Genomic DNA, 14815 nt, shown 5'->3' on the forward strand with positions numbered 1-14815 from the left:
ACGTCAACATCAGTTTCAAAGGGATACTTATAAATCTAGAAATTCTCAAACAAACTTTAGTTTAGGAAAAATCTTTTGTAGCACACCTTTGCCTGCTGCTTTTGTGGATGAGGAAAAAAGTTACAAGAAATACATGTCTACAATTAATTAAAGCAAATTTTTTGCAAAACTCAAAAAATGCTAGTTCAAAAGTTTCTCTCTCTCTCTCTAGCCTCTCATGCCTTAAATTTAACTATTAAATTTAACTATGTAATTGCTAAGAGATTTTGTCAATTCCTTTAGACAATATAAAAAGCAAGTATATATATATATATATATATATATATATATATATATATATATATATATATATATATATATATATATTTTTAAATAATTTTTTTTTTTTTTTTTTTAAATCAAAGTTATTTTCCAGGCCTTTATCTTTTTTAGCTGAGTATTTGTGCTACTCCAGAAAAGAAAAAAAAAAAAAAAAAAAAAAAAAAAAAGATCCCAATTTTATAAAAATGTCTGCAAAATACACCCAGTCTGATTTTTTTTTATGGAATCTTTTAAGGTCACACTTCAGACTGTTTAGAAGCATCTTTATATTCAGAATAAGGTTAGCGTTAGTTTTGGAATTATTGTTTCTACACAGAAAATAAAACATTTTTGAAAAATGCAAAACTAGGCCATCACAAAATTAGCAAATTTAAAAAAAAAAAAAACATTAATGTACTTAAATCAGTGTGTTGGCCTCTGCAGGCTTGTACAAATCAAGAGACGAGGAAAAAAAAAAACGTTAGGTTACTTACCGTAACCCTGGTTCCCTGAAAGAGAAGACGACCACCACTACATTACGTATGGGATATTCCTGCCCTTTGGGTAGGTATTGCTTAGCTCTCTATAACAAAGCTGCCGACAGACCCCTTCCTAGGATGACGCACTCGGTCCCGCCCACTGAGGGAATAAAACCACCACCACCACCCCCCCCCAAAAGGAAGAGCCTCGTCTTTTTCCATTGAACCAATGAGGGCGAACGAAGCGACCTCGTCTTCTCTTTCAGGGAACCAGGGTTACGGTAAGTAAACTAACATTCCCTTTCAATTCGAAGATGACCAGCACTACATTAGTTATGGGATAATGTATACCAGTGCCGTCACGAGGGAGAAGGAATGGCAGCATATGAGGGACGCACAACACTGTCTAGTCCAGAGGTTAGCGGGGTGAACTTACACCCTCAAGGACCCTTGTGCCTACAGAAGGCAAGGCAGGGTCTACCACATTAATAGGATAGAACCTGGAGAAAGTATGCGGTGTAGCCCATCTAGCCGCAGTACAAATATCGGACATCGAGGCATCTTTGAAAAGGACCCAAGATGTAGCCAAACCTCTAGTGGAGTGTGTGGCTACCCTATCAGGTGGGGGCAAGCCAGCACCATCATACGCAGTCGAGACTGTGTCCACAATCCAGTGCGACAGACGCTGCTTAGAGAGGGGCTGGCCTAGGGTCCGTGTCCCATGACAGACGAAGAGCTGGTCAGACTGACACAGAGCTCTTGTCCTATGCACGTAGCATCTCAATGCCTGCACTGGGCAGAGGAAATTAAATCTCTCATCCTCTGTTGAATCAAAGTGGATGGAAGGACTCCAGTTTCACAGACTGATTAATGTGAAGGGTTTGATCATTTTGGGGATGAAAGCAGGGTTGGTGGCAGAAACACCCTGCTGTCATCCTTCCAACTACGCATGCAGGAGCTGTGCACAGACAGCGCCTGCAGCTCACTGATCTGCTTAGTGGAGGTGATAGCCAAGAGGAAGGCTGTCTTCATAAACAGGTACTTCAGCTCTATGGAATGTAAGAGCTCAAAAGAGGCCTTCGTGAGAGCCTCTAGTACAATATTAAGGCTCCATTTGGGGAGAACAGTCCTCCTAGGAGGGCGAAATCGCTGAACGCCTTTAAGAAAATGGGTAGCCAAAAAATGCACACCAGGAGACATTGAATCTACAAGGGCATAGCAAGCAGAGATAGCCGCTAAATACGCCTTCAAGGTGGAAGGTGGCCTACAGCATCAAGCAGTTCTCACAGAAACTGCAAGATGACTGACATAGAGCAAGATATGGAGTCATGGCTTCTAGCCAGACACCAAGCCTGAAAATACTTCCACTTACAGGTATACAAAGACCTAGTGGAGTATGCCCTAGGACACTAAGTGAGGTAGAATACAGTACTGGTGCAGCGAAGCATTGAGGGCACAGAGTGCAGGTGTTATTGAACACTGAGGGCGCTGAAGCACTGAGAGGAGTCCAGCCTTAACAGCGTGAAGTCAACACGGGGTGTGCATAGCATACACCAGGGTGGATTCACAGGCGAGAGTAACTGCGGTAGGCAATCAAGAGAGCAGTACAGGGGGGTGCATGGTGCTGCATCATGGTGCAGAGCGGCGATAACCTGGTCCTGGACCGCGTTCAGTCACACACCGTGGCAGTGTATAGCGTATACCAGAGTGGCGCACAGACTCAAGGAGCTGCGGCATGTTAAGCAGGAATAAAAGTGTACTGCTTTTTTTTTTTCAACTGCAAAGCCAGTAATAGGAAAACATAAAGGTTTATACACACAGTCATTCAGCTATGGGAGAAACACATTCACCATGTCAGGTGGGAGACCAAGAGCACCAAGTAGGCGGGCTGAAACAAGCCTGCTGATTCAACTCAACAGCGAGACACAGCAGAGCTGGGTCCCGGTAGAGGAATCATGCTGATATTACTTTTTATCTTTAAATTGCAAGGCAGTAAAGAAAAACAAATATGCGCACACACACACACAACAGCAATTGTGAGGGTAAAATAGCAGTCACCACGGCAGCACGTGTAACTGTTTTTTTTTGGGGGTGGGGTTGACGGTTTTATTCCCTCGGTGAGCGGGTCCGAGTGTGCCATCCTAGCAAGGGGCCTGTCGGCAGCTCTGGTACAGAGAGCTCAGAAATACCTACCCGAAGGGCAGGAATATCCCATACCTTCGAATTGAAAGTGAACATGACAGCTCACAAAATGGACAAACTTATCAAAGCCATGTTCAGATGTATAAAATGTGAAATTTAAGAGCTAGGTAGCAGTCTGTTAAGATGTACATCAACTATAAAATCCACTACTTCTAGAGAGATGCTATATATGTCTCTCATGCCGCTTGCAAGAATAGGAGAGGCATTTCCAGTCAACTCAACAAGCACACCTACGAGAGGACAGAAACACATCTCTTGTACCTTTCCTGTGCTGAAAGGTAGGATGTGGGCCATGGGGGTGTAGACATTTCACTTTCAGGTCTTGATGTCTGACATCTACCATGATGACTTTAGCTAAACACCAGTGATTGTCATCCATTTCTGTATTATTTACAATGGGATTTTGTTAAAAACACACATGCTGTTTCATTTTACAGCTTTTTCTCATACTCGCTGATAAGTTTTTCCCTGGTGTGTCACCATTTTGGTGGGTTTAACTGGTACACTTTCTGGTGTCATTTCCTTAATTATGTCCCACTATTTCCATGTCACTTGTGTTATGTCACATTCTGGGTCTAAAATCGTCTCTGTTTAAGCATGATTGACAGGTTTGAAGATAGCATGCACAAGAGCAACGTACTAAATGAAAGCTGTCTATGAGTCTCATTGATTGCACAGGTGCAGCGGATTTCAGATTCTCTAACATTAAAGCTGCATTTTCATGGTACTGACACATTGTTTGGTGGTCTGTCATTTTGGGTGCGGTTACATAAAAGGCTTTAGAGCCCAAAACGAATAATAACTGAGTTTTACAAATGGGTTTCCTATAAGGAAAAGAGTTTGCTGTTGATCTGTGTTCAAAATGAGTGTTTGTCTTATAGGTATTCACCTGAATTCAGGCGATTTCAGTTTAGAAAAGCGTCCTTATTTTGAAAACTCAATGTTGACAGGTGCTTAACCACTCGATTTTACAGCACACTTGCCAGCTTTGCCATGTTTTACCACAGTGATAATTGAGGGCTTTGTAGTTTAGACCGAATCATAATGTAAAGGGGTTGTTGATGCTGTATTTATTTCTACCAGTTTTTGAAGGCGAGTTTGGAGTTTCCAGCTGTCTTGCAGCATTTATTACCATACATAAAACCATGTATGGTACCATACCACACAGCATTCATAGCAATCAATAGCGAATCTGTTATTTGTTTCACAGTTCCATCACGGTCCATTGTCTCAGTTGCTTCACACTCCAGTAGCTTTCCGATTACCTATTAACGCGACTGCGTGAATTCCAGAAAATGATGTCACCCGTTTTGTCAGCTAAGACTCCTTTAACAGAGGATTAGATGAAGAGCCCTCGTAAAAATGCATAATATATTACCCCGGGATTTTATCAGCTCAGACAACTCCCACTGTGGCTTGGTGCGTTAGCATGAACTCATAAATAAATGGAAGACCATGTGGGTCAAAAACGTGTGCTGTTTGTACACGTTTCAAATACATTACTACGTGTAGCATTGCGATACCTATACTATACTATTTTGTATACCGATACTATTTTGTTAACTACGTGTACTGTTTTTAATACACGTACACATTTGGGCCAATCAGTTCGTTAGAAATGAAATAAGAGCCAATGAATTTAAAGAAAATAGTACCTGTACTACATGATCCAATGAAAAGTCGTCTCACATTTTGCACGCTCGTCCAAAAGTGGTCAGTGAATCGGAGCCTAGAATACTTTTAAAAGCCGACTCAAAACGTGCATTTTTTTTTTTTTTTTAAACTTGCCTTTCCAATTGTTTATCTTCTGTTTGTACAATGTTTTTTTTATGTACCTTTACTTTTCTTGTAGTAGTTTTTTTTTTTGGTTACCTTAAAACTTACAATAATCGCCGGGTCTTTTGTAAACGGTGAATTGTGAATAATACTACAATGTGCGTTACACTGGATGTGGTCTTTTTAGATTTTATTTTATTATTAACAGTGGTAGATGCAAATCGTTTTTCATTGCAGATTCGTTCTTCTGCTTGTTCATTTTTTTAATGTTTTGAAATACTTTGGGGGTGTACAATACTGTGACATTAAAACTGTTATTTAATACCCACTGGCACAACCTTTTAACGATGTTGCTGGAATGTTGCAATTTAATTATGCTAATACTATAAGGTTGTGTGTTAGTGGCTTCTGTGTGATTGCATCTGAAGTGTTTGAAGATGTTAAACGCTGGGTCTCATAGTCGGCGGGGCTTCTGGCAAATATTGTAAAGAAACACCCCCAGCGCTATATAAAATAAAATAGTATGTATAATAATAATAATAATAATAATAATAATAATAATAATAATAATAATAATAATAATAAACAAATGTATTATAATTGATAATAAACGGTCCCTGTCTGGGCCAGAACCACACCACGTAAAATAACAAATTCCAAACCTAAGTGAGAGGCTGTACTCAGCAAATGTATGCTTGCAGTGCAGAAGAAAATCTCTTGTCGTCATAGTTGCAATATTCCTTATTTTAAATGGATGTCTTCTTGTCTAAATGATACACAAAAGGTTATTGTGCCAATTACTTTGTTAATACGTTGTCATGACAAGCCACTAATGTGAAATGACTACCACCAATGTAGGAAATACGTAGCTCGTGTTATTTTATTTATTTATTTATTTAATTTATTTTTGCAATGATTAAAAATGGTACACGTAGTCATTTCTGTGATTTGACTGAAATATTTGAAACGTGTACTACACGTTGCGTTTTTGACCCAGATGGCCTTCCATATAAATATGATGATACAACCGCAGGACATTCTAGTATCAATTCTCAAGATGTGGCTGAGAGAAAAGTGAGGGAAAAGTTTACACTGGCGAAAAAAAAAAATAAAACACAAAACTGTAAATAGACTACCTGCATTTACTTCCATCTTCAAAAGCATAGCTAATTTTTCAATTTTTCCTTTATTTTATTATATATTAAAACAAAGTCATAATTTTATGCGAGTCAAAATGATTTGACTTAAGTGTGACAAGTGGCCGATACAAAAGGTCTCGTTTTATTTGGTGTCGGTAAAGCTGATCTTGACTGCTGGCTGTTTTAAGTTATGTTGCAATAATTACTAGTTTACCACATACCTAACTACAACGCCAAGGTGGACATTTATCATTACATTTTATATAATTCCGTGGTGTCTTTATTTTCTAATATGTTAAAAAGTCTGTTGGGGGCGTGAAGTACGCAATGTTTTCCTTTAAAAACTAAAGGTTAACCAACGTGTCATATACTTAAAATCGAATTATAATTGTTGCCTAATTTTGTAAGTAACACTGTATTACTGCCCCCCCCCCCCAAACAATTACACACAAAAAAAACAAACAAACAAAAAAGAAAACCTTCAAACAATACAAAATAAATCAATTTACTGCATTTTTCAAAAGCAGATTTATTTTGCTGCTTTAACTAGCGTGAACCCCTGGGCAGTAATGTGTGCCTCCCCAACAAACACAGCTCATTAGCCCTACCAGTAAACCTTTCAGCGGGTCTGATGGATGTGTATGACGGGATATCAGCCTCCCTTAGCCGATACACACTGTCTAGCTAACCCTACCATGGCATGGGGCTCCCTGGTCCATTACACGTTCCCATGTACTCTGCCTCGGGGAATTTCCTACTGATTTGCATGAAAACAAGTAAAAGTTCAACAGTTTTTTTTTTCTCTCTTCCTTTTTTTTCCAGAAAGTCCGAGCGGAGTGGTAAAGTGATTAAAGTCCCACTGTGGAAACGGCTCAGCCAATGGCAGAGCCTGAAGCTGTTTATAACTGGGAGGGCCGTTTCTATGGTGTTAATACAAGCCTCCTGGTTCAGGTATATAAACCCCCAGAGACTTTTTTGCACTGCAGTGAATAGCTTACAAGTGCAGCCACAGGAACTCGATTTCCAAAGAGGGGAATTTATTGGATTTTGAATCAGACCAGCTGGTTGAAGAAGGAAGTCGTCTAGAAGTTTATTTGCCAGAAAAAAAGAACAACGAGTTGAGTGCATGCATTTTGATGTCTGTTATCGTTATCATTGCTAATAATGTCGTTGTTTTCGTGTTAGTACTGTAGTATGTCGTTATTCCTAAGGTTTTAGCTACATCTGTAAACTTAGATTATTGTAATTTTATTTGTGCGAGCAAGTCGTTTATTCTGTCATGATATTTATTACATATTAATGAAAGTTGAACACAGAAACGTTTATTTGTAGACATTTTATGATACTTTCTAAAAAATAAAATAATCACTGTTTTGTTAAGCATAATTTACCCCAAGTTATCGGTTGATAGTTGACAACTTTTGTATCATCTGATAAATTAAAAAAAAATAGCAGACTATTATGGAACCAACATAGACCTGTGCAATGCATGGGTAGCAAACTTTATTTAAGTTTTTCACAGCTACAATATTATAATTTAATACAGCCTACCTTTGCCAAATATAAAATCCTTAAATGCATGATTCGACACAGCAAGGATTAATGTGACATTATCTGTTATCACAGTTACAAAATACTAAGTTGTCAGGAACATTATGAATTGCATCCATTAAAAAAAAATCAACTTGACCACAATTAAGCAGCAAGCAACCACTGGGCTCTGGCTAAGCAGTCGTTTTACAGAGGTTCTCTTGAGACATTTAACATCTGAAGGCATTTACATTTAGGTTGATGAAGCTTCTGGTGAAAAAAAATCACAGGATTGTCTTCTGACACCCTAAAACATTTCTATATGTTTGTTCTTTGTATAACAATCCATAGGATGGGAATACATGGTTAGTTAGTCTAGCAATAATCCTTGAGGTAAAATTTCTAAAAAACTTAAGGCAAGTCGAAAGTTGTGCCTACTGCTTTTATTAGTGTAATTACATTGGCTCATAGGATTTGAAGCAGATGGGTGGGTTTAATTGTAATTCACTTTTTAAAAGCTCCTCTTATTGGCTCACAAAAATGATGACATAGATTACCGTTTCCATTCTCAACTCATTGGAAATTACTGAAAGGGGTTGGACGGTCCCTGATTGGTCCAGCAAGCCCCACATCCTACACAGGTTATTAATGATTTGTAGCTTTTTGTATTTTTTAATAGGGGAGGGAACACTGTCCTAAAGAATATTCAAATAATTTAGTATATTGAAGTTATTAGCTGTGTTTTAACTCCCTATCTGGGTCAAACGAAATGCTACTGCTGAGCTTTTATTTTAGTTTCTAAAGCTAAATCAATGTAATGCTTCCTCACAACACTACACAAATTGAAACAACAGGGACCTATTAAAAAATCTTAGAGCTAATACATAAGATAAAGTACAGTTTTCTTGAAACTGTTTAGACTGCAGTTGTGTTCTCCAAAAAAAAAAAAAAAGGAAAAAAAAGAAGTTTCTTGAATACAAAACATTTAACGTCTCTAAAGAGACATCAAAAAACAAACCCGTCTTTATATAAAGACGATGATGGTCAGTAAAGTGAGCTTTCACGGTACAGAATTATTAACACTCTGATTCCATAGCCATACAATAGGAAAGCAGGACACTGGTGCCAATATCTCTTGTGATAAAGTATTTTTTGATTTCTGCAGGTGTGCAACTGAAGGAATCGCCAAACAGAATTGAGAGGCGGAGCCATGTCAATCCTGACCTGTGCAGAAATGGCTGAGAACTGGCCTCTGAGCTTCCTGGAAGAGGAGGCAATAGCAGCAGCTTCAGCGGCCGTGACTGCTGTGGACGAAAGCAACAGTAGCAACAGCTCAGTCAACCTGGATGACAGTCTAACCAGCCTGCAATGGCTCCAGGAGTTTTCCATTGTCAACTCTGATGGCAACCAGCACGTCAGAACAGCTCAGCCCAGTCATGACCTATATGGGTGCCTGGAGGGCTCAGAGGGGCCTTCCTCACCCCTCGCTGCCGACCCAGCCTCCATGGGCATGCCTCACACCCCCGGCAAGCCCTCCTCCTCTGCCTCCATCTGCCGAACCGCCCAACACCCCGGCCTGGGACCCCAGGGGGAACCCCTGGATGAGGTGGACTACCGGACCAACCCTCACGTCAAGCCCCCCTACTCCTACGCCACTCTCATCTGCATGGCCATGCAGGCCAGCAAGAAGAGCAAGATCATGCTATCTGCCATCTACAAGTGGATCACAGACAACTACTGCTACTTCAAACACGCCGACCCAACCTGGCAGGTGAGAAGGTGTAGCATTATAGCTTCTATAAGTCAGTGAAAATATAAACAGATGAACCGTTTTGCAATGTCATAAAGCAATAAAGTAATGTGGTCTATTCATTTGATCTGTGTTGAATCTTAATACCATCACTAGTCAAATCAATTGTTGTTTCTGAAAGTATCTCTCTGAATAATATTATAACTATAGTCCAAATTACAACGACAACAGGTGCTGTGTGAGTGTTTTTACTGTAAATCTCCAGAGATAGCATTAAATACACTGCATTCAACAAGGGGCTTATTTTCTTCAATGTCTCCTCCCGAGTACAATCTAGTACAATTTGTGCTTAGTTGCTATGGCTACTCCCATGAAGTCTTCTTTGGTGAGTGCACATGATTGTCAGTTTGACACACCAGAGAAGTTTTGCCTTTGGTTTTCTCATGTACAGCGGTTCAGACTTCTCTTAAGTGTGTGCATTAAAAATACTGCTTGACATTCACTTCACAGAAGGCAAAATAATTACAGTTCCAAGCGCTGTCTCTTTTTCATTACCGGGAAAGATGTACTGTCCACTTACAAGAAGTTATTCCACTTAAAAGGACTCTCAGACTATAAAACTTCCCAATTATCTTCCTAATCTTTCCATGGAGGAATGCGTGACTGACAGAAAGGTCCTTGATAATAGAATGTGTGAATTAACTAGACCTAGACCCCCTTTCTCGTAAATAATTTTGTGTATATTGTAACCTCAGAGCCAGGCTGCTGCTTTTATTTTAAAAGTATTTCTTTGTGCGTGAAGCAGCAATCTGTCTCTGGGGATGGAATATCTAGTAGTAGTCTTGCAAAAGGGTGTCATATAAATGTGTCATCCTGGCTATGGGGGATGCAATGCAAAACATCTTTTTAATCTGGTCTTTATCTCTGACCACTTGACCAAGCTGCCTCTTATCCAGATTAAACATTAATGGGTTTATTAATGATTCATATACCTTTAACTGACTGACTACTTATAAAGGAAATGGTGATTCAGGAAGACTATTTAATGTGCTGCAGCACACATTGATTATTTTTTTTTAAGTCCTTTCCCAGTCCATCAGACAGGCAGGGGTGCACAGAGGATGTGATGATGTGAAATTCTTCTAGAATCCGAGGCTGGTTATATTATGCATTGCCAGCCAGAGGTAGCCTTTAATGAGGGCCAGTGTGTGTTTTGGAAAGGACCAGCATGCAGGCAGGACCCCAGGGGTGGGTCTCTGGGAGGCTTGATATTATAGGAGGGCTGGGCAGACTGCCAAGGCTGTGCTGCATTGAGACAAGGGGCTGTAGGTGATCTGGCATAGTGGTATCAGAGCAACAGAGAAGCTTTGCACGCTATCCCCTACTGGCTTTGTCCTCACACAGGGTGAATCTTCACTGCAAACTTGTAGGGTTTTTTTCATCTTCTAATTTGAGGATATTTATACACTGGAGCCCTTTGAATGTGGAAGCTTGTTTCTAAAGGACTCTTGCTGGGATAAAGAAGTGTAACCAGTGGCAGCTCCTTTTAAAAGAAACAGACTGAGTAACGTGAAAGCATTTGCCCAGCATACTAGGATTACTGAATAACTGGACATTGAAAAAGACACTTGTTGACCTGTTTGTCTGCTAGACTAAAGAGTTTATTTAATGAATATTTAAGGCATAAAATGGCAAAAACTTCTTGAACTACTCCAGGCAGAAATCTATAAATACACATCAACTGGTATGACAACATGATTTTATAGGTAAAAAACAAATGTGTTTGCTTAATTATTATGGTTAGAATGGCAGGAAATGAATGAATATCTGTATAGCAGCTTCAAGAGTTTCAACTGAATTCCAGTCTTAGTTAACCGTTCATTTCTCTTGTGTTGCAGAATTCCATCCGTCACAACCTGTCCCTTAATAAGTGCTTCATCAAAGTCCCGCGGGAGAAGGACGAGCCCGGCAAAGGTGGCTTCTGGAAGATCGACCCCCAGTATGCAGACAGGCTTCTCAGCGGGGCCTTCAAGAAGAGGAGAATGCCCCCAGTTCATATCAATCCCGCCTTCCAAGCCAGGATGCGTCCAGAGCCCAGCTTAGCCAGCATTGCTGATGTGATGAACAGCCAGCTGTGTGTGAGCCAGGAATCCCAGCAGCTCTTGAAGGAGTTTGAAGAAGTCACCAACGACCAGAACTGGGATCCATCAGAGATGGGGAAAGTTGGCCACAAGAGGAAGCAGCCCCTACCCAAGAGGATGATGGTCAAGGCCCCACGTCGCTCCAGCTCACCACTTCTCACCACAGAGGAGCAGAAGGAACTGGGCTCCCTGAAGGGCGATTTCGACTGGGATGCCATTCTAGACTCTGCGCTCTCCGGCGACCTCAGTGAAGAACTTGAACATGTGCCTCCACTGAGCCCCATTCCTGGAGAGGTGAACCTGACCGTCCGGGGCACACACATTGACCGACCTGAGCAGTGGAGCCCCCTAGAGCCCAGAGGCCACACAGACCACATCCTGACCCAAACCAACCAGAGCAACCTAGACTTTGATGAGGAGACCTTCCTGGCCACTGCTTTCCTGCAGAACCCTTGGGAGGAAGGCAGGAATGACTTTCTATCCAACTCGGCAGTCAGCCTGGACCAGCTGTTTGACCTGGGTGACTCCTTCTCATGCAGTAGGATAGAGGCATTTCTATGAAGCATGCTTTCAACTAGGTAGACAGTTTACCAATTGTAGGGGACCTGTCTAATCGACAGGAAAACAGACAAGAAACAAACATTTCACTTGGATACAAGTGGCTCTCAGAACTGGAAAGCTTAAGCTATGAAACAGTAGATACTCAATAGACTTGACCCCTAGTCAAAGACAGGACTCAAAAAACCCTGTGGGGTGAGTGGCCCAATAGTGCATCGTTATTGAATTTATGTAAAATATGTATAAAAAGACTTAAATTTTAGCTTTGCATGCAAAAAAATGAATTAAAATCATGAAAATATACCTAACCTAAATCATAATTGGGTTATACTCTCTTTTGATATGATCTATCTTTTGTGAATACATGCAGTATGATAATATAAGATGTATTACATAATATATTGGCTTAGTTGAGTATCTGGTCTAGAGTCTAGACACTGTTAATGTTAGCTACATGGACCAACTGTGTTTCAGATCCACAATGACTCTCCACAAGCAATTGCTACTTTGAGAACACAAAAAGACTATTTTGTACTGTGTATTGTATGATGTATGTTTCATATATGTCAGCAATGTATCTTGGGTTCTTGTAGATGCAATTTCTATTATTATAGGGGATCAAAAAATACAATAGAAATGGCATTCTTATGATTTTGTTTTGAACCGTCTCCATTGTATTTAAACAGCACAGACTGTTCAGTATGTAGACCATCATTATTGGCTCCCAGCATACACATTGACAGTCACAGAAACTGCCTGTGTGTCACATAACAGGAAAGGATGACAGCGCTTTCATTTATAATGCATGAGCAGTTTAACACTCCCATGCTGCCTTTCTCCAGTCCCTTTGGACTCGCAGACACCTTAGACGTCAAATCGACAGCTTCACAACATTTGTGAGAATTTGCCAAGTCTACAGATCAACATCTACAAAAAACATGCTGCAGTTTACATAAAGAGGTAAATGTACAATGCTTTAAAGACAGTTTCTCCTCATTCTCTGAAGTACACAGTTTGTTTTTTGCTGTGGATTTTGTTGTTTTCTAGCCTATAAATTCACTTCTTTCCTGTTTTACCAGTAATAGGACACCACCTGAGCCAAAGGTGTTATATTGCCTGTAAGCCAGAAAGTGAATGTGTAGCCATCAAACTTACAGTGTTGTGTTTATTGTTCTATCACAATACATGGGCTTTACCTGAGGCCGATTAAGACAACGTTTATTAAAGTCTGGGTAATTACTCCCTTAAGAGAAGATTGGATTTTATCATGATTTCATCTTTGGAATATAAGAGTAAAGCATATATATTAAAAAAATCATCATAGTAGCTAAAACCATTGTGACAATTCCACAAAGAATGGATTCCACAGCTATTCCATCAGGAGTAGAATGGCATTATAATCTACGGCATTTAACAAGTGGTATACTTCACGGGGGTGGACTGTTGTTTCCCTCTCGAATGCAACTCGCAATCAGTCTGTGTTGTATACAGTATGCAGATATTATTTTCAATTTCTCTTTTATATTTGCACTTTTCTTTTTGGATAATACATGTCTTACTGGCACTGAAAACTGCAATTAACATGTGCAATTAAAAATACTGTGTTTTTTTCCCCTAACTCAAAGTTGCATTAAAAAAATGTTAAAATTAGGTACCGGTAGTTCTTTGAGTTAATGTGTGTCTTGGGTGTCTGGGGCGGGCTGTCCCATTAAACAAGATATACAATAGAAGCCTGTTTTATCCGAATCGCCTTATTAACTGCATTGCAAGCCTGACCCCGACAAATTCAGAATGGCTGGCAAACGAAAAAGGACAGTACTTACTCTAGCTGAAATATTATTGAATGGTCGGAAAAGGCTGAACACACTGTTCAACTTGCTAAAGGGTATGGTTTGGGAAAGTCAACAAATACTGACATATAAACTGCAAAACAAAACTTGAGAAATTCTCAAGTACAGTGCAATCAAGCACTGCCACAGCACTGTGAAGAACTATGTGACACTGTGAAGACAACGCGAGAGAAAGAGCTTGCACATGTGGTTCATGCACGAAAGAGAAACGGGCGCTCTCTATTTTATACTCAACTACATCCAGAGGACAGGGTTTAAAGTTAGTGATGGCTGAACAGTTTTAAAGAAGACACAGCAGCTTTGCTTAGCAGGAGAAAAACTCAGCACGGATACAACAGAGTTAGAACCGTTTCATCAGAAAATACTTCAGCGTAACACTAAGGAAACACAGTGTTTGGACCTGTGAGAAGAATGCTAATGTTTAAATAAACCGTTAGAGTACAATAGATGTACATGTATTGCTGGGCTTTTTGTAAACTTGTGGTTATCCGAATGTTCATTAATACAAACTATCTATGTCCCCCAATCTGTTCAGATGACAGGGCTTCTACTGCATTTTAGTTTTCAATACTTTTATACAGTCTCTGGAATCCATGAAATTTCAAAAGAAAACATGTATACAGTATATTTATACCACTCATGTGGCTACATTTTTTTGAGTTCTTTTTTTGATATGTCATAATAAATTAATGAGCAGATCTTTTATTTTACTTATTGTGGCACGCTGCATTGCAAATGCATACTCCTAAGCATACTGTGTATCGTTTAAAACCAACACTGTTTACAAAATGCTGATAACCACAAAATAAGAAATATTTTGAGATTATCAGTTTATCAATTACTTTTCTTCTTCACTGTAAGAACATCACAAAATCATGTATCACATGATCTCAAGAAAACCATTCCGTTACCTTGTGCTCTTGAGATCATGTGATAAATGATCTTGTGATCACAAGATAATGGAATGGTTACATTATGTAACACAATTTTTGTTCCTGGGTAGTAAGTGTTATTTCCTAATTGCTTATGCCTCAAAAGTATAGAAAATGGCTATTATTCCCCACAAACTTTGCATTTGTGACCAGGACAG

At 39.7% G+C, this 14815-nt stretch overlaps 1 protein-coding gene across 1 annotated transcript; it reads left to right on the plus strand.

The window, feature by feature from the left end:
- The first annotated feature begins 6895 nt into the window (after positions 1 to 6895).
- foxj1a (forkhead box J1a) lies at positions 6896 to 14416 on the plus strand. Its single transcript, XM_041219644.1, has 3 exons — positions 6896 to 7013; positions 8592 to 9197; positions 11075 to 14416. Exons 2-3 carry the CDS (start codon positions 8637 to 8639, stop codon positions 11876 to 11878), a joined length of 1365 nt encoding a protein of 454 aa, XP_041075578.1. The 5' UTR covers positions 6896 to 7013; positions 8592 to 8636; the 3' UTR covers positions 11879 to 14416.
- Positions 14417 to 14815: the final 399 nt, after the last annotated feature.

The sequence above is a fragment of the Polyodon spathula genome, chromosome 20, assembly GCF_017654505.1.
Source record: "Polyodon spathula isolate WHYD16114869_AA chromosome 20, ASM1765450v1, whole genome shotgun sequence".
Classification (NCBI taxonomy): Eukaryota; Metazoa; Chordata; class Actinopteri; order Acipenseriformes; family Polyodontidae; genus Polyodon; species Polyodon spathula.

Bases quoted from the DNA above. Each gene is read 5' to 3' on its own strand.
- foxj1a (XM_041219644.1), top strand. From the start codon at position 8,637: ATGTCAATCCTGACCTGTGCAGAAATGGCTGAGAACTGGCCTCTGAGC. The intron at 9,198-11,074 runs GTGAGAAGGTGT...CTTGTGTTGCAG, and splicing joins ACGCCGACCCAACCTGGCAG to AATTCCATCCGTCACAACCT.